The 18,186-nt window shown below is 43.1% G+C and overlaps 1 protein-coding gene across 10 annotated transcripts in view; it reads right to left on the bottom strand.

Moving 5' to 3' along the window:
• The window catches only part of RAPGEF5 (Rap guanine nucleotide exchange factor 5), a 224,964-nt gene extending 207,038 nt beyond the window's left edge, over positions 1-17,926 (bottom strand). For all 10 annotated transcript variants that reach the window (XR_014266740.1, XR_014266741.1, XR_014266742.1 and 7 more), the window contains exon 1: positions 17,583-17,926. Coding sequence is in view for 7 of the 10 variants with exons in the window: in XM_082472678.1 (XP_082328804.1) it covers positions 17,583-17,813 (231 nt within the window). In the remaining 3 variants the exon portion in view is untranslated. The remainder of the gene's footprint in view (positions 1-17,582) is intronic.
• Positions 17,927-18,186: the final 260 nt, after the last annotated feature.

The following is an 18,186-nucleotide window of genomic DNA, read 5'->3' as shown; positions in this document are numbered from 1 at the left end:
AATAGGGTGCCCAGTGCGTCTCATCCAGAGAATGGCCTTTGTGCAAACACTTGAAGTAGGTGAGTGGGTATCTGGAGAGAGAAGTTTTCAGATAACGAAAACAACAGGTGCAAAGGCCCTGAGGTGGGAGAATGCCCAGCATGATGGACGACCAGCAATAAGGCCACTGGGGCTACAGCAGTGAAAGAGGGTAAGAATGTGGCTTTATTAGATCTGAGGACAAGACCGTCTTCTTTTGTCTATAAAGCAAATTCTTTGCACTGTTAACACACCACTCACATTTATATCTAACGTAAAATATGTCAGAATCTCTGGGTAAATCAAAGTGCAGTATGTACAACCTTTGCTGCCTAATAACTAACCTTGATTGTTATTTTACACCTGCTTTGTTCTTTTCCTACTGTAACAGTGAGTTTAATTTTTGAGATCAAAGAACCGTCAGGAGCATAACTGCTCAGGAGAAGTCGTGTTTGCAAGTCTTCGTTAGGATACTGTGTGTCACATTTCATGGGAACTGGCAGATCTGTTCTCTTGCTTTCATTTGTGCTTTCATTTCTTTCTTGAGGTCTTAAAGAAGAGATAAGCCTATTTCTTAGAGCTGTATCCCAAATGATTAGTTTAACTCTGATGCAGCACATAAGATAAGACCAGATACCACCCTTAGCAAGGTAACATAGACCTAAACCTGGCAAACAGACAAAGCCCGGCCCTTATGTCACCTCCACTTAAAGTTTTCCTCTCGTCTCCAGCCCAGGGAGGTAGATGTTCCCCCTTTGTGCTTCTAGGTGCTTTTTGTTCTATCATAGTCATTATCATGCTATGTATTTTGCAATGTGTACAGCTTTGTAAGACTATATTGTAACACTACAAACATGTTTACCTCCCCAGCTGGACCTACAAGACTGGTATTATGCCTTTATTCATTTCTGACTTCTCAGCTTCTGCAGCCTGAGGGAGACATTCCTAATATCTGTGTCCCTTTTCTCCTTCAGAGCTCCTGGGAAGAGGACACTTCCCTGATGCCTGGCTATGAGTGAGGTCACGTGACTTGCCCTGGCCAATGAGATGAGAGCAAAAGTCCCGTCACGTAGGTGCATTTAAATGCCCTCGTGAAATTCTCCATTCTTTCTTCACATTTCACAGTCATCGTGGAAGGTGAGGACATGGAAATGCATGATGGAAGCAGAGCCACCACATGGAGGACAGCTGCCCGGGCAAGAACCCAGCCACAAAATGGTCTTTCTGTGAATAAGAAATAAACTTCTGCTGTGTGAAGCCACAAAGATTTTGGGGTACTTTTGTTACTGCAGCAAAACCTAGGCTATCCTGACAAATCAGATGGTAGGTGCCTTATACAGATTTTTAGAAGGAAGAAAAGATACCAGGAAATGCGAAAGTGAGGATGACTCACTGGACGGCAGTCTGGGATGTAAGGGGTAGGTGCTACATTATTAAGAAGCTGCCTGCAGCGAAAGCATGATTAACAAAATCATTAATCCACTTTACTTTGTGTTCTGTTTAGCCTAGTACTCCCAAAGCTAATTGCTTAAATGAAGGTGCTACATTTATTACGGTCATTAAGAAATGAAACTGATTTTGAATTTCACAATCTTAGTTCTCACCAGAGGAATACCTTTTTGAATACATCCTTTGACCTGGACAGAAGTCTCTATTTAAAGGAGGTAGTTTTGAAAATGTAATGTTAGTCAGAGTCAATGTTTGTAAACTCTGCATCCCCCAATAGAGACCAGTCACACAGTGGTTATTCAAGCTCTTGAAGAAGTTCCTCTCGTCTTGGGAAATTAAGGAAGGGAGGGGGAGAGGGTGATATAAGTGCTGTAAGAGCTTAAATCATCTTAAAAAAGAAAATTAAGGGAGGTTGGATCAGGGCTTCCCTGGGAGTCTTAATGATCTTGAACATGAAAAAGTGGGCTTGGATCACCCAAACTTCTAAAAAGAGCACGTAGCCTCCCCTTCCATATCAAACAGCCTTCAGCTGGAGCCAGGTAAATGGTAAAAGGATGAAGAAATAGGAGGGCTGTGCAGGGAAACAAGGAGAGCAAACAATAGGACGAGCTGATTCAGAGGAGATGTGCTGGGAAAATGGTCCACGAGAAAAGCCTTAGGGAAGAAAGCTTGGGGGAGGAGGAGGAGAGAAAAACAAGACGGGTAGAGCCAAAGGAAACCAAACCCAAAATGAAGATGGACACCTCATGCCAAGGGAAGTGAGTAAGGAGATGAGTTCTCAAAACACCCGGACAAAGGCTCCCAGAGATTTCTCAGGGCCTAACCAGAGACGGAGATACTAAGAAGAGAAGGGCTCCTTCCCCAGGTAGGGAGATGGGGAGGTCTTCCACTCTAGGGCTTCCACTCTACCTTGCGGAAACAAGGTAGATCAGCAAGAACCGTCCTCACCCCAGGGTCTGAGACTGGAAAGGAAGCCTACGATGGGGGCCCAGCCATGCCCCCTCCTCTACACTGAGCTCCTCTTTGTTCCCTGGACAGGATACAAACTCTCTCAGGATCATCTGCGCTAGAACCCCTCTTACTCCCTCTGGTCAGTTTCCACTAACAGGTGATGCTCACACATCACCCATTCAAGGCAGCCTCCATCTAGGAAGGCACCATCCCCCTCCTGGTAGACTTGGGATCCTCTCCTCCGTGGCTTGTCTTCTCTGGGCGCCCAGCCACCAAGTCCTACTGGATAAATGACCAGAAAGGAGGGAAAATTCAGCAAAAACCAAGGGCTCATATGCCTTAAATCTGTGCCATGGTTACACAAGGTGATTCATGATTTGCCTCAACTGTATGAGGTCACACCCCCAACTCCCTCACATAGCCATGTTTTCTGACACATAAATATATGAAAACCCAGAAAGAGGGAAAAAATTCCAGAATTCATTCTTCCTCATAGAGAATTCTTCTTCTTCCTAAAGAACTGTAACAACAGAAAATTTGAGATCAAGGGCCTGTTTTGTCTTTAAACATTTCATTTATTAAGACAAAGTATTAAGATAACCTTTACTATCCCCGCCAAAAAAAAAAAAAATCTCTAAAAGCTGTGAAATAGTCTCAACCTGGGCATAACATTTCAATATAAAAGAATTGATAAACACACAGAACTGGTACGAGTTTGTGCTGTGGTCCTGCTTCATGGTGAGGTTACTGTAGATGATGATGTGGCTGAGTGCCAAAACCATGAAAAGCGTCTTTCACCTTACTGACACACCCATCACTGGAACCCATGGGCAAAGGAACCGAAGGCCTAATTATTCTATTGAACTATCTGTTACTTTATGAATGTAGTTCTGGCAGGCATTTCAGAACATGTTCAATATACTGTGACAAAATTTAGCCAGATCAAAGTACCACAGAAAGACCTTATAACTCCTGTGTATAGACTAACAACGCTAAGGGTGTCTGAGAAAAGGGCAGGGGCTGGAAAACAAAAATCAAAAAACCTGTCTGGCAATTGTAGAAGAGGAATGAAAATTCTTCATATAAAAGCTTCTCTGACTCTGAACCCTAGCCATCCAAGTTTACGCTCAGGAATGATGCAGGAATGGCACTCAGGTCACATTTTGGCACAGTTAGAGCTTCTCACCAGAAACCTCCCAGGACCTTCTGAGGTTAACCCAGCCTCAGTTTAGAGGCCAGGCCCCTTCCCTGCACTCCTCACCTCTACCCCCCACCTAAACTTCAGGGGCTGGGCCAATCACTGCCCATGCCCGCTCCATTCACAAGGTTCTTCTCACCCAAGGCTACACCTTCTATTGTCACTCTTCCCAGCACTGCTCTTCCTTAGGCTCCTGTATCAATCAAGGGTCCTCTCAAAAGACAGCCTATCAAAGATGTGTGGGCAAGGTTCTGAGACCCAGCAGGAGAGGCTACAGAACACAGGGGTTAGTAATGACAAGGCTTGAACAGCCATAGGCAGGAGGGACTAGGGGAAGACACAGCTTTACTGGAGGCTGGAGAGAGCCGAAGTGATGGAGGAGAGACTGCCCTGTTGTAGCTAGTAACAGATGGTCACAGTCACTGCCAGTACCACACTGAGAGAGAGAGGGAAGGGGCAGACATCCACCCCTGACTCCTTTCCTCCCCTGGCCTTCCACTGACTGAACCCAAACCAAAGCCACATGGCGTGAGCCCTAGTGAGGAACATCCAGGGGGCGGACTCCAAGGTATAGACCAGAACACAAAAGAGAGTGCAGGGGATGGACAAACAGAATTAATTCGCTCAGCTGCCACGGACCCTTTCTGTTTCAAATGCTCATTGCTTTTTGAACTGCCAGTCACTTTGTGGAAACCGATAAGGGGGAGTTTCCAATATTATTAATTCCATCAAGTTCTTATAGTCACAGACTGCCATCTTGGCTTGTCCTTCCATCATGGAGGCGGCAAACAGAAAACCAGGTAGACTCCTGGCCTCAGTAATTTCCTGATGTTGAAGGGGACCAAGCTTTTAAGGCCCTTTAGACCAGTGCGAGTCCATGACCCGGCAGCATTAGCATCACCTGGAACCTGGCAGAAATGCAGGTTCTTGGGCCCCATCCATGACCTATGAAATCAAAGTCTCTAAGATTGGGGCCCCAGAGTCTGTGTTGTTTTTTTTTTTGTTTGTCTTGTTTTTAAAATTTATTTATTTATTATTTATTTATTTTTGGCTGTGTTGGGTCTTCGTTTCTGTGCGAGGGCTTTCTCCAGTTGCGGCAAGCGGGGGCCACTCTTCATCGCGGTGCGTGGGCCTCTCACTATTGCAGTGTCTCTTGTTGCGGAGCACAGGCTCCAGACGCACAGGCTCAGTAGTTGTGGCTCACGGGCCTAGTTGCTCCTTGGCATGTGGGATCTTCCCAGACCAGGGCTCGAACCCGTGTCCCCTGCATTGGCAGGCAGATTCTCAACCACTGCGCCACCAGGGAAGCCCCCAGAGTCTGTGTTTTAACAAGCTCTCAGGGATTCTCTGGTATGTGTATGCTACAGTTTGAGAAGTCCTCCTTTAGACCCCATCTTTGACAGCTTTAGGGAGAATAGACCATAGATATCCTATCAGGGACCCTTCCAGCCTAAGGAGCCCTTGACTCTTAACTTCCTCGCTGTGACCTTTAGCAAGATACCAATGTCTGAGCCTCTTACTTAACTGCTATCTCCATAACCAATATGACCTATTTCAGCTTCTCAAAGGGCTTTATCCTGAAATCCCTCAGATTTGTCATTTCAGGCAATGATGGTGATGGCAGGAAGGACGATAGCAGTAACTCGCGCTAAGCCTTCTCAGCACAACCAGTTCTGTCTGAAAAGTGCTGTGCGTATTAATTCACTTCCACGCCCTCCCTGGGAGGTGGGCACTACCTTTGCTTCACAGCCGGTGAGGTTGTGCCCTATGTAAAAGCTCAGGAACTTGTTCTGTCTATATGCGAAAGGAATACCTACTCCAGAGCGATGAAAACAGTAAAATAAGAACGTGAAAGCACTCTGCAAATGTAAAGTCTTATATAAATGACAGCAGAGTGAACAGCCAACTACTGATGAACTGAATGTGCTGAGTTGTTTTAAGCTCTAACTTCATGAGATATGCAAGGTAGATTAGAGCATGACTAGGAGGCTTCTTTTTTTTCTTTCTTTCTTTTTTTTTAAAGGAGCTATGTGCCAAGAAGAGTAGGAAATTTCAGTGTTTCAATGGGTACTATTTGAAGATTTTTCATAAATTTTAAACAGTAGAGGAAAACAAATATTGATGCTAATGTAAGGCTAAGAAATAGCTTTCACTGATGACAAGAAATAGCAAAAAAACCTCTTATCTAAAAGATAAAACCACCTGGTAAGCTCTCGCCAGACACAAAGGACTGCTGTCACAAGTTCTCTTCTGACACCTCTCCCAGAATTCTGTTTATGGCCAAACAAATGATTTACTCTTCTAGAAACAGATTCATAGGTATGTCCTTTTTATTCTTTTGGTATGACAGATTCTCGATTTAATCAGAATCTTCCTGTCCTTCAAATGCTCTTTCTACTAAAGCATTATCTTCCTCCTCTTCAACTCAACAGATGAGGTGAATATTAAAGACCCATCTTTCCCTCTGTCTAAGATACACCCCAAAGTGTTCTGGCGGTTAAGTTGGCATCTCAATGGAGAAAGACCACTGCTCCGACCTTGGTTGGGCAGACAAGGGCCAAGAAGTGAAAACTGGTCCCCTCTCCCACCATCAATTCCATCATGATAGAATACTGGTATGCCATTTTAGAGACGGAGACTCAAAAACGTTATGTGACTTATTCACACAGTTGTTAAATGACAAACACACAGAAAAATGTCCTCTCTCCTATACCAAAGCCAAATTCTATTTTCATGGATTCAAACAGGCATCATACTTCCCCTAATATCTAAAAGGTAACGTCACACATCTTCTTTTTTGTTTTCCCCTACAAAAGAAGATTGCATACCTATATATAAATTCCCAGCACAATATGATGGAGTGAACCGTTTGTAGTGTTTGTTCATTATAGTCAACATTTAGAGTGTTAGGCCAAACAGAAGTGATAAGCCGTTCACTTCCCTCAATAGTAACAGGCGAGAGCAAAACAAATTTACAGTCAGCACCAAAGGCAAAAGTGTTGGGCAATCATAAGTATTTGCATGTACACCTCATAACAGCTGCAGGTAAATGATTTGACAAGGTCAAATTCGACTGAACTGAACAGCAAAACCACCAATGGGGCTAGAGCGTAAGTTGCCAGACAAGTTAGAAAAAAAATACAGGAAGACTACCAGCTAGATTGCAGAAGCCCTGGTTTTCCGGACTCTTTAACTTTAGAAAGGTATGTTTTCCTTTATTAGAAATCCTGAATTATGTCTTTTCTACAGATAACACAAATGGTGCAAAATGCAAAGAAAAGCATTTTACGAGGGAGAAGCCAATGCCTCATGAACAAAGCAGGTAAAACATAAAAAAGATTAATTGAGTCACAAAAGATAAGATCTGCCAACTCCCCACACAATGTACAGTGACTCAAAGGCCAAGTCTAAATCTATTGGCATTTGGGTATACTCATGGTTCTTAGTTTTAAAAAAAAAAGGAATTTATATGGGAAGTTTAACTTCTAAATTTTACTTAAAAAAAATCTGGAGGGAACCAATAATAAACTTTCTATGTGTATATAATTTCACCTTCAACATTACTTTAAGGATATTCATGCTTTTTGTAGGAAAAAATTTAAATGTATTTTCCTCTGTCATTTAAGCCATTACGTAACCAATTATCAGTGCTCAGATAAATTGTTAATATACTCTTCATTCAATTTTTCACACTTCACAAATAGGGGTTTTGTTTGTATGCACCATTTATTTTTTAACAGGAGAAAATCAAACAAAAGTTTAATAACATGTATACATGGGAGAGACCCAGAAGTGAGTGATTTGTATGCACCATTTTAAAGCTGTGATTTACTTTGATATTTCTACAGATAAACTATTCATCTACATTTAAAAACTAAAACATGGCTTACTATAGTTGTTTTATTCTAAGACACCAAAATTTTAAGGTATATTATCAATTTAATAATAGTTTTACAAGGAAAAAAGTAATATCCCATTAAATGACCACATCAATTTAACATACATCCCTATCTCAAAAGTATTAAAATGAAAAAGAGAGAGAGACTGTAATCAAGGAAATACATTCTTTTATTTGGAGAGAGGATACAGCAGAACAGGCAGACCTTGTAACATGGAGCCAGATTTCCTGGGTTCAAATCTTGGCTCCTCTACTTATTAGGTGATCTCAGGCAACCTACCTAGCCTCTCTGTACCTCATTTTCCACTTTAGACAAGAAGAAGACAATGAGAGCAACTGCCACACAAGGCTGTTATGAGGATTCAATCGGTTAATGTTCTGAAAGTACCTCAAACGACCGGGACATGATAAAAGTTATATAAGAATCTGTTAAATAATAATAGTTATCACCACCAACACCACCACCTCCCAGGGCTCACTGAAGCTTTTGCTACATTTAGAGGTGAGCAATTTCCAATTCAACAAGCCAATAAAATACTTTAATTCGGGAAAATATTTACTGAACGAGCACTTCATACTATGCCAGATTTTTAGAGGAAGATAAGAAGTAAAATAATTATAGAACCATGGTGCTGCTTCTAGAAGAAGGGCCTTTTAACTGGGGGTGTGTGGCGACCCAGGCTTCAGAACATCCACAAGCCCTCTGAAATGAGATGCAAAATTATGTCTGCACGTGCATTTTTCTAGGGTGCTATCCCAGATTCCTGAAAAGGCTTGGGTTCGGGGGTGGGGGGGGGGGAAGTTAAGAGCCATTTGCTTCAGGTAATCACACATTAAAAGGTAAATATCCCAAAGCTTAACTTTATTAAAAGATACTTGTGTATTCTCAGTAACTTGATTCACTTATAAATGGGTTCATTTACTTTGACAGGTATGCACACTTCCCCCTTCCTAATCTAAAGTTTCTTAATTATCAAACAAGTCATCTTCAGAAATGTAACTCCTGGGTTACCAGAAACTCATTCTACCTTCTCTGCCAGTCTTCCTGAAAAGGAAGCTACTTGCTTTATAGATCTCCAAGTCTATTTGTAATACGGAGCTAGTCAGCTTCCAAACCACGTGAGCAATGGCTTCCAGAGTGAGTCATCCCAAACCTTCATGTTTCTTGTACAATGGCTGATATTGCTGGGAGATGACGGACAGCTGCTACTCAAGCCATCGCCAAATCTTGCGAGTAATTATAGATCGATCCTGGAAGCCATTACTAAAGACATGGGAAAGAAAATAAGCTGTGTTTTGCACTAAACTTGAAATGTTTGGGGCCCCCAGTGTTTCTTATAAGTACCATGCACTAACCTATCGTGCCACTGGAGCTCCTTGGGGCACCCATTGTTTCAATACACCACGTTATAATTATTGTCAAAGTCTTAGACAACATGGTTTTGGGGAAAGGCCACAGATTTTGGAATCAGACGGTCCTGGGCTCCATTCTACCTATACTATTTCCTAGCTGGGTGATCATGGAAGGCTACTTAACCTCTCTGGACTGTAGTTTCCTCACAGATGAAAATACCTCCTCCCTTTAGGGGACTATTGAAGTTTCAATCTGATACAAGACATGCCAGAATCCACAGTGGTGTCTGTGGACTTTCCCTTTTCCATACCCATTTATGAATGATACATCATAATAATAATTAGCCATGGAAAAAAGTCATTGATTTTAACTATTTCAACTTCCCATAAAATCTTATAACCTCTCACAAATTACTCCTAGGTAACATATTCATTGCTGGAAAGATCAGTATTCATAACCAGGGTTGTTATGAAATACTGAGGCAAAAAAAATGACAAGTACTCCCAAGTCATCCCCAATGAATTTTCTCCCACCTTTCCATCTATTTTTAGCTGCACAAGTTACCAATTACTGCCAAATCAATTTAAGAAACAGTGCAAGTGTGAAACACAGACTATTTTGTATGGTACCAGTATTTAGACACTATCTAAAATATTCACTATATGTTAGGACATCGCGTTTTTTAAAAACTTGGAAACTGACATTGCATATGAAAGCAAAATTTTTTGCGCCTAGATTTCCATAAATATGTCTATGAAAGTCCATTTGCCTAGAATAAGCATCCAGCTGGGGAAGGAAAAATTTAAGCTCCAATGTGTCCAAAACGTCCCATACATTGTCTCTCAGGAAAACCTGATCCACAGTATATCTCATTACAGAGGAAGAAACTGAGGCTTAGAGAGCTCAGAGAATAACATGCAAGGATACATGCAGAGAATAACATGCAAGTGACAGCCCTGTGACTCAAACCCAGTTTCTGAAGCTGTGGGCCAAGCTCTTTTCCTCTGATCTAATTATGCAACCAAAGCCTGTGTGAGGGGGTCGGAGGGGAGAGAAAGAAAGTCAATATGGCATTAACTTGCCCTTGAGGTCCTTTGCTAGAATTACAAGAAGTTAAAATAGAATAAATGAATCTGTAATTTCTTTTCCTTCTTCCCAAATATTTTTAGAGGTGACATTCACAGAGTTTTACTTCACTTATAGCCATGGTCGACATAGTTCTATGATATCAAAGTTCGAGCTGGTAGGAAGTCAATGTTTCTCAAATAAAACCAACATGTACCCTCATATCTGACCTGACTCACCTTTCCTGAAAGATGCACGCCTCCCTTAATGGCCTTTATCTTCTGACAGGCTACCGTAAGCAGATTAAGAAAAGAAGTAAGCAGGATGAATTCACAAGCTTTTTGGATTGATCAAGGTGGGCCTGGGTGTTTTTGCTTAGGACACACTGAATGCAACTTTTAATGTTAGTAAATATTAGTTACCGTACACCTATAACCACAGTACTTCCCCTCCCCCCAGCCCTCCACCCCTCTACCCCAATCCCAGTAGGTGGATCACAAGCCTCTTTGTGCTCCAATGAAAGAAAAGTTAACGTGTGGCATTATCAACAGCATGAACTGACCACTCAGAGTGGAAGGTCATAGGGGCAGGTACAATAAGGCTATGGGCATTCAGAATAAACAGACCCTTTGCCCTCAGTGCATTTGAGACTGGATTCAAACCTCCCTTCCCCTACCCATTCAGTGATCTTGGGCAAGTTACCTCTGGGTTTCAGTTTCCTCATCTGCAGAATACAAATAATAGCATTGAACACACAAGCTTCTAGTGAGGGTTAAAGTTTACATAAGAACATGCAAGGCACATAATTAAGTGCTATGAAGGGTTAGCCATTGATTTTAATTTAAATACAAGGAACAAATTACATGCTTTGCCTATGAGAAGTGTGTATAAAATGACTATAAATTGGCCATACTGGTATGATTTGGAGCAGAATGTCCTCAATCAACAAAGTCTTATTTCCAGCAGAGGAGGGTGTTAAGTCACACCTAGAACATTCCAGCTCGGACACAGGAAATGGGCAGCTCTGATCTTCTCTGAGAGGGAGTCATGGGGTAGAGATTGTAATAAATGAAAAAGTGAGAACTTCCAGTTTCTCAAGTCTGAAGAGCACTTGTCACGTCATCGGGATCCTGCCTGAGTGAAGGGTGGCTCAAGGGAAGAGGTCAGGGGAGAGAAGACTAATGCAAAGGCTGAGCATCACTGGAGGACTTTGGTGAACAAACTGGCGCAACTGGTGAATCATTCTAGCTGCTGTAAATGAAACAGATTTCAAGGAGATGAAGAAAGTGGTAGAACACTGCAGAAAATATCACAGCAGCCAAAGCCCAAAATAAGCCAGTCCCAGCAGTCTGACAGTATATATAGAAAGAGGGAATGGTAGTTACCAGTTATTTTATTAGAGGGAGAAAATGACAGTCTTAGAAACATCTGATGAGAAGAATTTTAAAAGAAACAAAAACTTAAGATGAAAGGCTTAAAATAAAGGTTAAAAAAAAATGCAACCACTAGGAGAGGAAAAAGTTGGGGGAAACAAATGGTTTTCAGTAAAAAGAATCAGTACTCCTTGGAAAATGGCTGATTTTGGGTCTGGAGCAGGAAATGGACAAGATAAGCTTAGAATACCTTGTGCTGGAAAGCAAGAAAGGTATTAAGAGACTACTAGGGCCTTGTAAAAAGTATACAGGAGATGGGTTCCCTTGTGGCGCAGTGGTTGACAATCTGCCTGCCAATGCAGGGGACACGGGTTCGAGCCCTGGTCTGGGAAGATCCCACATGCCGCGGAGCAACTAGGCCCGTGAGCCACAACTACTGAGCCTGCGCGTCTGGAGCCTGTGCTCCGCAACAAGACAGGCCGCGATAGTGAGAGGCCTGCGCACTGCGATGAAGAGTGGCCCCCGCTTGCCGCAACTAGAGAAAGCCCTCGCACAGAAATGAAGACCCAACACAGCCAAAAATAAATAAATAAATAAATAAATAAATAAATAAATAAATAAATAAAAATTTTAAAAAAAAGTATACAGGAGATAAGTATAAACTGAGCATCAAGAAGAATACTGACTTCAATGGATTGAAACAAATACATTAAGATCCACAAGATCTTACTGATACTTGAAAAAGAAAAACTCATTGATTATCATGGGAGGTTATTAGGGCACTAAATCATAACTCAGAAAATTGATAGAAGGAAAAAACTAAGCTTTTTCCCTGTCTTTCCTACACGATTTGATTTTCAGGAGACCTAAGTAGTTCATGAGGGTAAATTCTTTATAGACAGAATCCCAATTGATAAATGCAAGAGGAATGATAGATTTACATCATCATCATTTTGCAACCTCTAATGAAATGGATCTAGGTTACAATCATCAATGATTGATGCTACAATCATTAGGTGAAAGGTAGAAGGGTAAGATGACGCTACCTGAACCCACTAATCACTTTGATATCTCAAAGAGAGAAACATCCAGACATCACACGTCTCGTGATGTGATGCAACACTTTTACACAGTAACACCTACCAAGGATGCTCGCCTTTAAGTCTGAATCTAATCAAGCCTCTACATCTCACAGCCAGATTATAGGAAACATGGAAAATAAAGGTACAGATTAGACAACACCACAAGTAAGAAGTCAGCCCAGAAGCGGGACATTCTACCTGACAAATTACCCGCTATCTCCATCAAATCAAAGGCGTGAAAAAAGAAGGGGGGTAGGGGTTGTTATAAAATAAAATATATTGGAAAACCTAACAACCAAATGCAATGTGTAGACCTTGTTTAATTCCTGACTGCAACAAATCATAAGTGAAAAGACACCTTTGAGAAAAATTAAATATGGGAATTACATTAAGGAATTTTGTTAATATTTTTAGGTTTGAGAAAGGTATACAATTTTTATGTTTTTTTCTTTTTTTTTTTTAAGGAAAAAAGCCCTTATCAGAGATATAAACTGAAACACTTATGAATGAGATGACATAATATTCAGGATTTTGCTTTAAAATATACCAGCCCCCATTAAAAAAAAGTGGGGAAAGGAGAAATAAGTGAAACAAAATTGGCAAAATGTTAATAGCTGCTGAAGGTAGGTAGTAATTACACTAATCTCTCATAATCTCCATAACACAAAGTTTAAAAAAAGAAACAAACAATTAAATGGTTTCGGTGGAAATTCCATCTGTGCCTTATCTTACCACTGACTTTTTTAGGAGGTCCTCCCAGAAAGAAAAATTTAGTCATTCCCCACTTAGCCTAAAGCAGTGCAAAGAGTCTTAATCAGTTTGCATTCTGAATTCAGTATGATTAGAAGTGACTGAACCAAGGAACCAGGAGTTCTTGTAGTAACAAATGTCAGCTTAATTTTTACTCATAAGAGACAGCCTACAAGGCGCCTGGGTTGGGCAACACAACCCACAAAGAGCTTATTAGATGACAGTTGATGTCAGATTGTCAAGATCTGTGGGAGCCCAAGACAGCATGAGCAAGAGACTCACATATTCCTAAATCAGATCTTGGTCAATACAGAAGTTGCAAACTTTCTTACCAACTTGTGTAATGCACAAAGCTACTTTCTTACCAGTAGTAATGAATTTGTGCTAACTTTTCCTATAATCAGTCAGCTGTAATCTGGAAGTAAGGCCCATGAGATACAAAACTAAAGGTTCACAAAAAGATCTAAGCCATGATTTATTTGCACTGGTATCACTGCCCTAACCAAGGGGCTAACCATATGACCCCAGGTGCTTACAAGTCATCCACTCGTTTGGCACATATTTCTCATGCTTTTCTCTTTCCTTCAAACCCTTCTGTTATGGACTGAATGTTTGTGTTCCCCGAAAATTCATATGTTGAAGCCATAAGCCTCAAGATGATAGTGTTTGGAGGGGCTTTGGGAGGTACTTAGGGTTAGACTAGGTCATGAGGGTGGTGTCTCCAAGATGGAATTAGTGACCTTATAAGAAAAGGGAGAGAGATCAAAGAATTAGAACAAAAAATTCTAAAATTTGTATGGAAACACAAAAGACTCCAAATAGTCAAAGCAGTCTTAAGAAAGAGAACAAAGTTATAGGTATCACACACACCCTGATTTCAAACTATACTACAAAGTTACAGTCATCAAAACAGTACGGTACTGGCACAAAAACAGACACACAGATCAATAAAACAGAATAGAGAGCCCAACAATAAACCCACGCTTATATGGTCCATTAATCTATGACAAAGGAGGCAAGAATATACCTTTTCAATAAATGGTGCTGGGAAAACTGGAGAGCTATACAGCAAAAGAATCAAACTGGACCATTTTCTCACAACATATACAAAAATAAACTCAAAACGGTTGAAGGACTTAAATGTAAGACCTGAAACCATAAAACTCCTAGAAGAAAACATAGGCAGTACACTCTGATATCAGTCTTAGCAATATATATATATATATATATTTTTTTGAATCTGTCTCCTCAGGCAAAGGAAACAAAAGAAAAAATAAACAAATGGGACTATATCAAACTAAAAGGCTTTTTCACAGTGAAAGAAAACAATCAACAAAATGAAAAGGCACCTTACTGAATGGGAGAAGATATGTGAAAACGATATATCCAACAAGGGGCTAATCCAAAATATATAAAGAACTCATACAACTCAACATCAAAAACAAAAACAAAAATAACCCCATTTAAAAAAGGACCTGAAGAGACATTTTTCCAAAGAGGACATGCAGATGGCCAACAGGCACATGAAAAGATGCTCAACATCACTAATCATCAGGGAAATGCAATTCAAAAACCACAATAAGATATCACCTCACATCTATCAGAATGACTATCATCAAAAAGACAACAAACAACAAGTGTTGGCGAGGATATGAAGAAAAGGGAACTCTCCTGCCCTGCTGGTTAAGGTTATAATTGGCACCGCCAATATGGAAAACAGTATGGAGGTCCCTCAAAAAATTAAAAATAGAACTACCACATGATCCAGCAATTTCACATCTGGGTATTTACCCAAAGTAAACAAAAGCATTAACTGGAAAAGGTATATGTGCCCCTACGTTCACTGCCACATTATTTACAATAGCCAAGATATGGAAACAAGCTAAGTGTCCACTGATAGATGAATGGATAAAGAAGATGGCGCATATACATATAATGAAAGATTACTCAGCCATTAAAAAAAAAATGAAATTTTGCCATTTGTGACAACATGGATGGATCTAGAGGGTATTCTGTGAAGTGAAATAAGTTAGAGAAAGACATATACTGTATGAGCTCATATGTGGAATCTAAAAAACAAACAAAATGAAAATAGGCTCAAAGATACAGAGAATAAACAGGTGGTCATGGGTGGTGGGGGGCAGCAAAATAGGTGAACAAGATGAAGAGGTACAAATCTCCAGTTATAAAATAAATAAGTCATGGGGATGTCATATACAGCATAAGGAACATGGTCGATAATATTGCAATAACTTTGTGCGGAGACAGATGGTAACCAGACTTGTGATCATTTTGTTATGTATGCAAACGTCAAATCACTATGTAGTACACCTGAAACCAACATAATATTGTATGTCAACTATATTTCAATTTAAAAAACAAAAAAGAAAAGGGAAAGAGAGAGAGATCGCTCTCCCTCCACGTGCACCAAGGAATGGTCACGTCAGGACACAGCAAGAAGGTGGCTGTCTACAGGCCAGGAAGAGAGTTCTCACCAGAAACCAAATCTGCTGGCACCTTGATCCTGGACTTCTCAGCCTCCAAAACTGTGAGAAAATAAGTTTCTGTTGTTTAAGTCACCCAGCCTATGGTATTTTGTTATAGCAGCCTGAACAAACTAATATGGGTATATATTTCACTTATTTTTCTCTTTCTTTCAAATCCTTTCCAACTCCTTTGATGGGAAGCTTCCAAAAACACAAAGGTGGTTCCAGAGCCAAAGGAGGGGAAAATAGTTGAAAATTACGGGCTTCCAATGTTGGAAAATTTGACAATCCTCCTCCAATAAAAAAACTGGCCATGCACTTATGAAATGTGTTTGGAATGTCCCAAAGAGAAGTCATACAGTATTAGAACTAAAGAAGGGCCAATAAGGTATACACTATTTGAAGTAACCGCATTCAGAATAATTAAGTACATATGTGTATAGGCAAGGTCCACCACAACATCATCCCAGGCAAGGGAAACACAAGCCTCTATGCAGATGAACACTCCAGATCTATTTATAAAGAAACCCTCAGCAATTCTGCTCACAGATTGCCTGGCTTCCCTCACATCTTCAGTATTCTGTGCCGTGAAAAAGTAACTGTCAAGGATAACAGGAACATGATTTGACCTACTTTTCCCTAGACGCCTGCAAGGTCTATAACTCTGGTTCTTGTGTTTATTTAGTCATCACATCTTTGGGACACATTTCCTCGCTTTCTTTGCAGGCAATCCTGTACGCCACACGTTAAGGTCATTTGTGGGTAATTCCTAAACTCCCCTGGTCATGGACTTCAAGATGTCCTATTACACTCAGCTAATCCTCAAAACATCCTTCTGAGGTAGATCATGTACAGTCATCCCTACGCGGGAAGAAAAATTCTTAGGAAAGGAGGAACACAGCCTAGAAAGGCAGAAGACCTCCATCAATTCAGACCCTTCCCTGACCAAAGGAAGCCATACCAAACCCAGTGTTTCTCCCTAACTCTCAAGTTTCCACAAACCTATCTTGCAAGAGCTGAAAATCCCCCAGTAAGATATTTTAAGACAGACAACCAAGACTTCTTTTTTAACTTACAGTCCAAAAAATCTACACTGTGGTAGCTTCTCGGTCAAGTCTCCTTAAGGATGGCAAATTTTTAAAAGCTCAGTAAAACCCACCAAAAGGTGCCCAAGGCCCCGGTGAGCAAGGACACCTGACAAGTCAGCCCCGTGGCCAGAGGCCCCGGCAGGGCCTGCTGGGTGACTTATGAAAGACCCCAGGCCGCCCCACTTCTCTTAACCGCAAAACACGTCTGACCTGCTCGGGCCATTAGATGCCCTTAGAACCCAATGAGGCACCGTCCTCCACCAGGAAATCCTATCGAACACACCAGCAGGAAGTCAATATTTAAGATTCTGGGGGTGTCGCCGAGTACTAAGTGCTGGCGACTTGGGAACCCGGGAGCTAAAGCTCGCCCCGGAGCTTCCAACTCCGGGGTCTCCCCCTCGTCCGTAGCGTCGGCCAGAGCCAGTGACGATGCCCAAAGCTTGCAACAGGGCGTCCAATACCAGCGCACACGTCTCATGCCCCCTGCAAACGGAGATCCCACTCGTGGGGCCTGAGGCTCGCTGTCGGGAAAGGGCTGGCCGACTGTTAGGCATCGGACACCTGCAGCTCCCCCTCTGGGGACAGGCAAACGGCCCTTCTTCCGGCGATGCTCACGGTCCCGCAGCCTGAATCCAGGTGCGCTTGGGTTAAGTCAGGTGCATCTGGGGGAAGGGCAAACCGTCGCTCCCCTGGGGGAACCCCACGACGCCGCCGTCCCGGGCCAATCTTCTGCCCAGTCCCTCACAAGGGGGACCCTCCCGGAACCTCCCCAACTTCCAGACGCCCCCCTCGGTCGCCCGCGAGGGTGGGCGCGGGATCCACGTGCGCGCCGCCCACGCCCATCCCGGCCGGCAGGACCCGGCCACTCACCCGGCCCCCGGCGGCGCTGCGCTTCCTCCGCAGAGTGAGGCCACTCCGCAGCAGCGCCGGCAGGTCCCGCAGCCGCGGCCGCGGCGGCACCTGCAGCGGCTCGCGCTCCGGCTCGCGGGCGCTGGGGCTGCGGCGAAAGGCGCCGTCCGCCGCCGCCACTGCCGCCGCCGCGGCCAGGGCCGGACTCTCGCACGGCGGCTGCATCTTGACGGAGCCCACGGCCATCCTCATGCCCTGAAGGCGGCTGCGGCTGAGGCTGAGGCTGCGGCGCCGGCGGCCCCTCTTCACCGCGCTCGCCTCCGCGCGCCGTCCACGCCTTCGCCAGGCAGTGAGAGGGCGCGACTGCGGCTCGGGCGCGGGGCGCGCGGCCAGCCGCTGCCCATTGGCGCGCGCCGCGGCCCCCGCCAGGCTCAGCCCCGCGCACCTCCCCCTCCCCGCCCAGGTGCGCCCGGCCCGGCCTCGCCTCGCCCCGCCCCGCCCCGCCCCGCCCTCTCCGGCGGCACACCGCCCGCGGACCTGGACGCCCGCGGACCTGGACCCCGGCAGCCACTCCCCGGACCTTGGGCACCGTCTCTTCCACAGGTGCGGGATCCCCAGAATCCAG

Source organism: Balaenoptera physalus, assembly GCF_965194825.1.
Source record: "Balaenoptera physalus genome assembly, chromosome: 8".
NCBI classification, from domain to species: Eukaryota; Metazoa; Chordata; class Mammalia; order Artiodactyla; family Balaenopteridae; genus Balaenoptera; species Balaenoptera physalus.
This window is presented reverse-complemented; position numbering and strand designations above follow the sequence as displayed.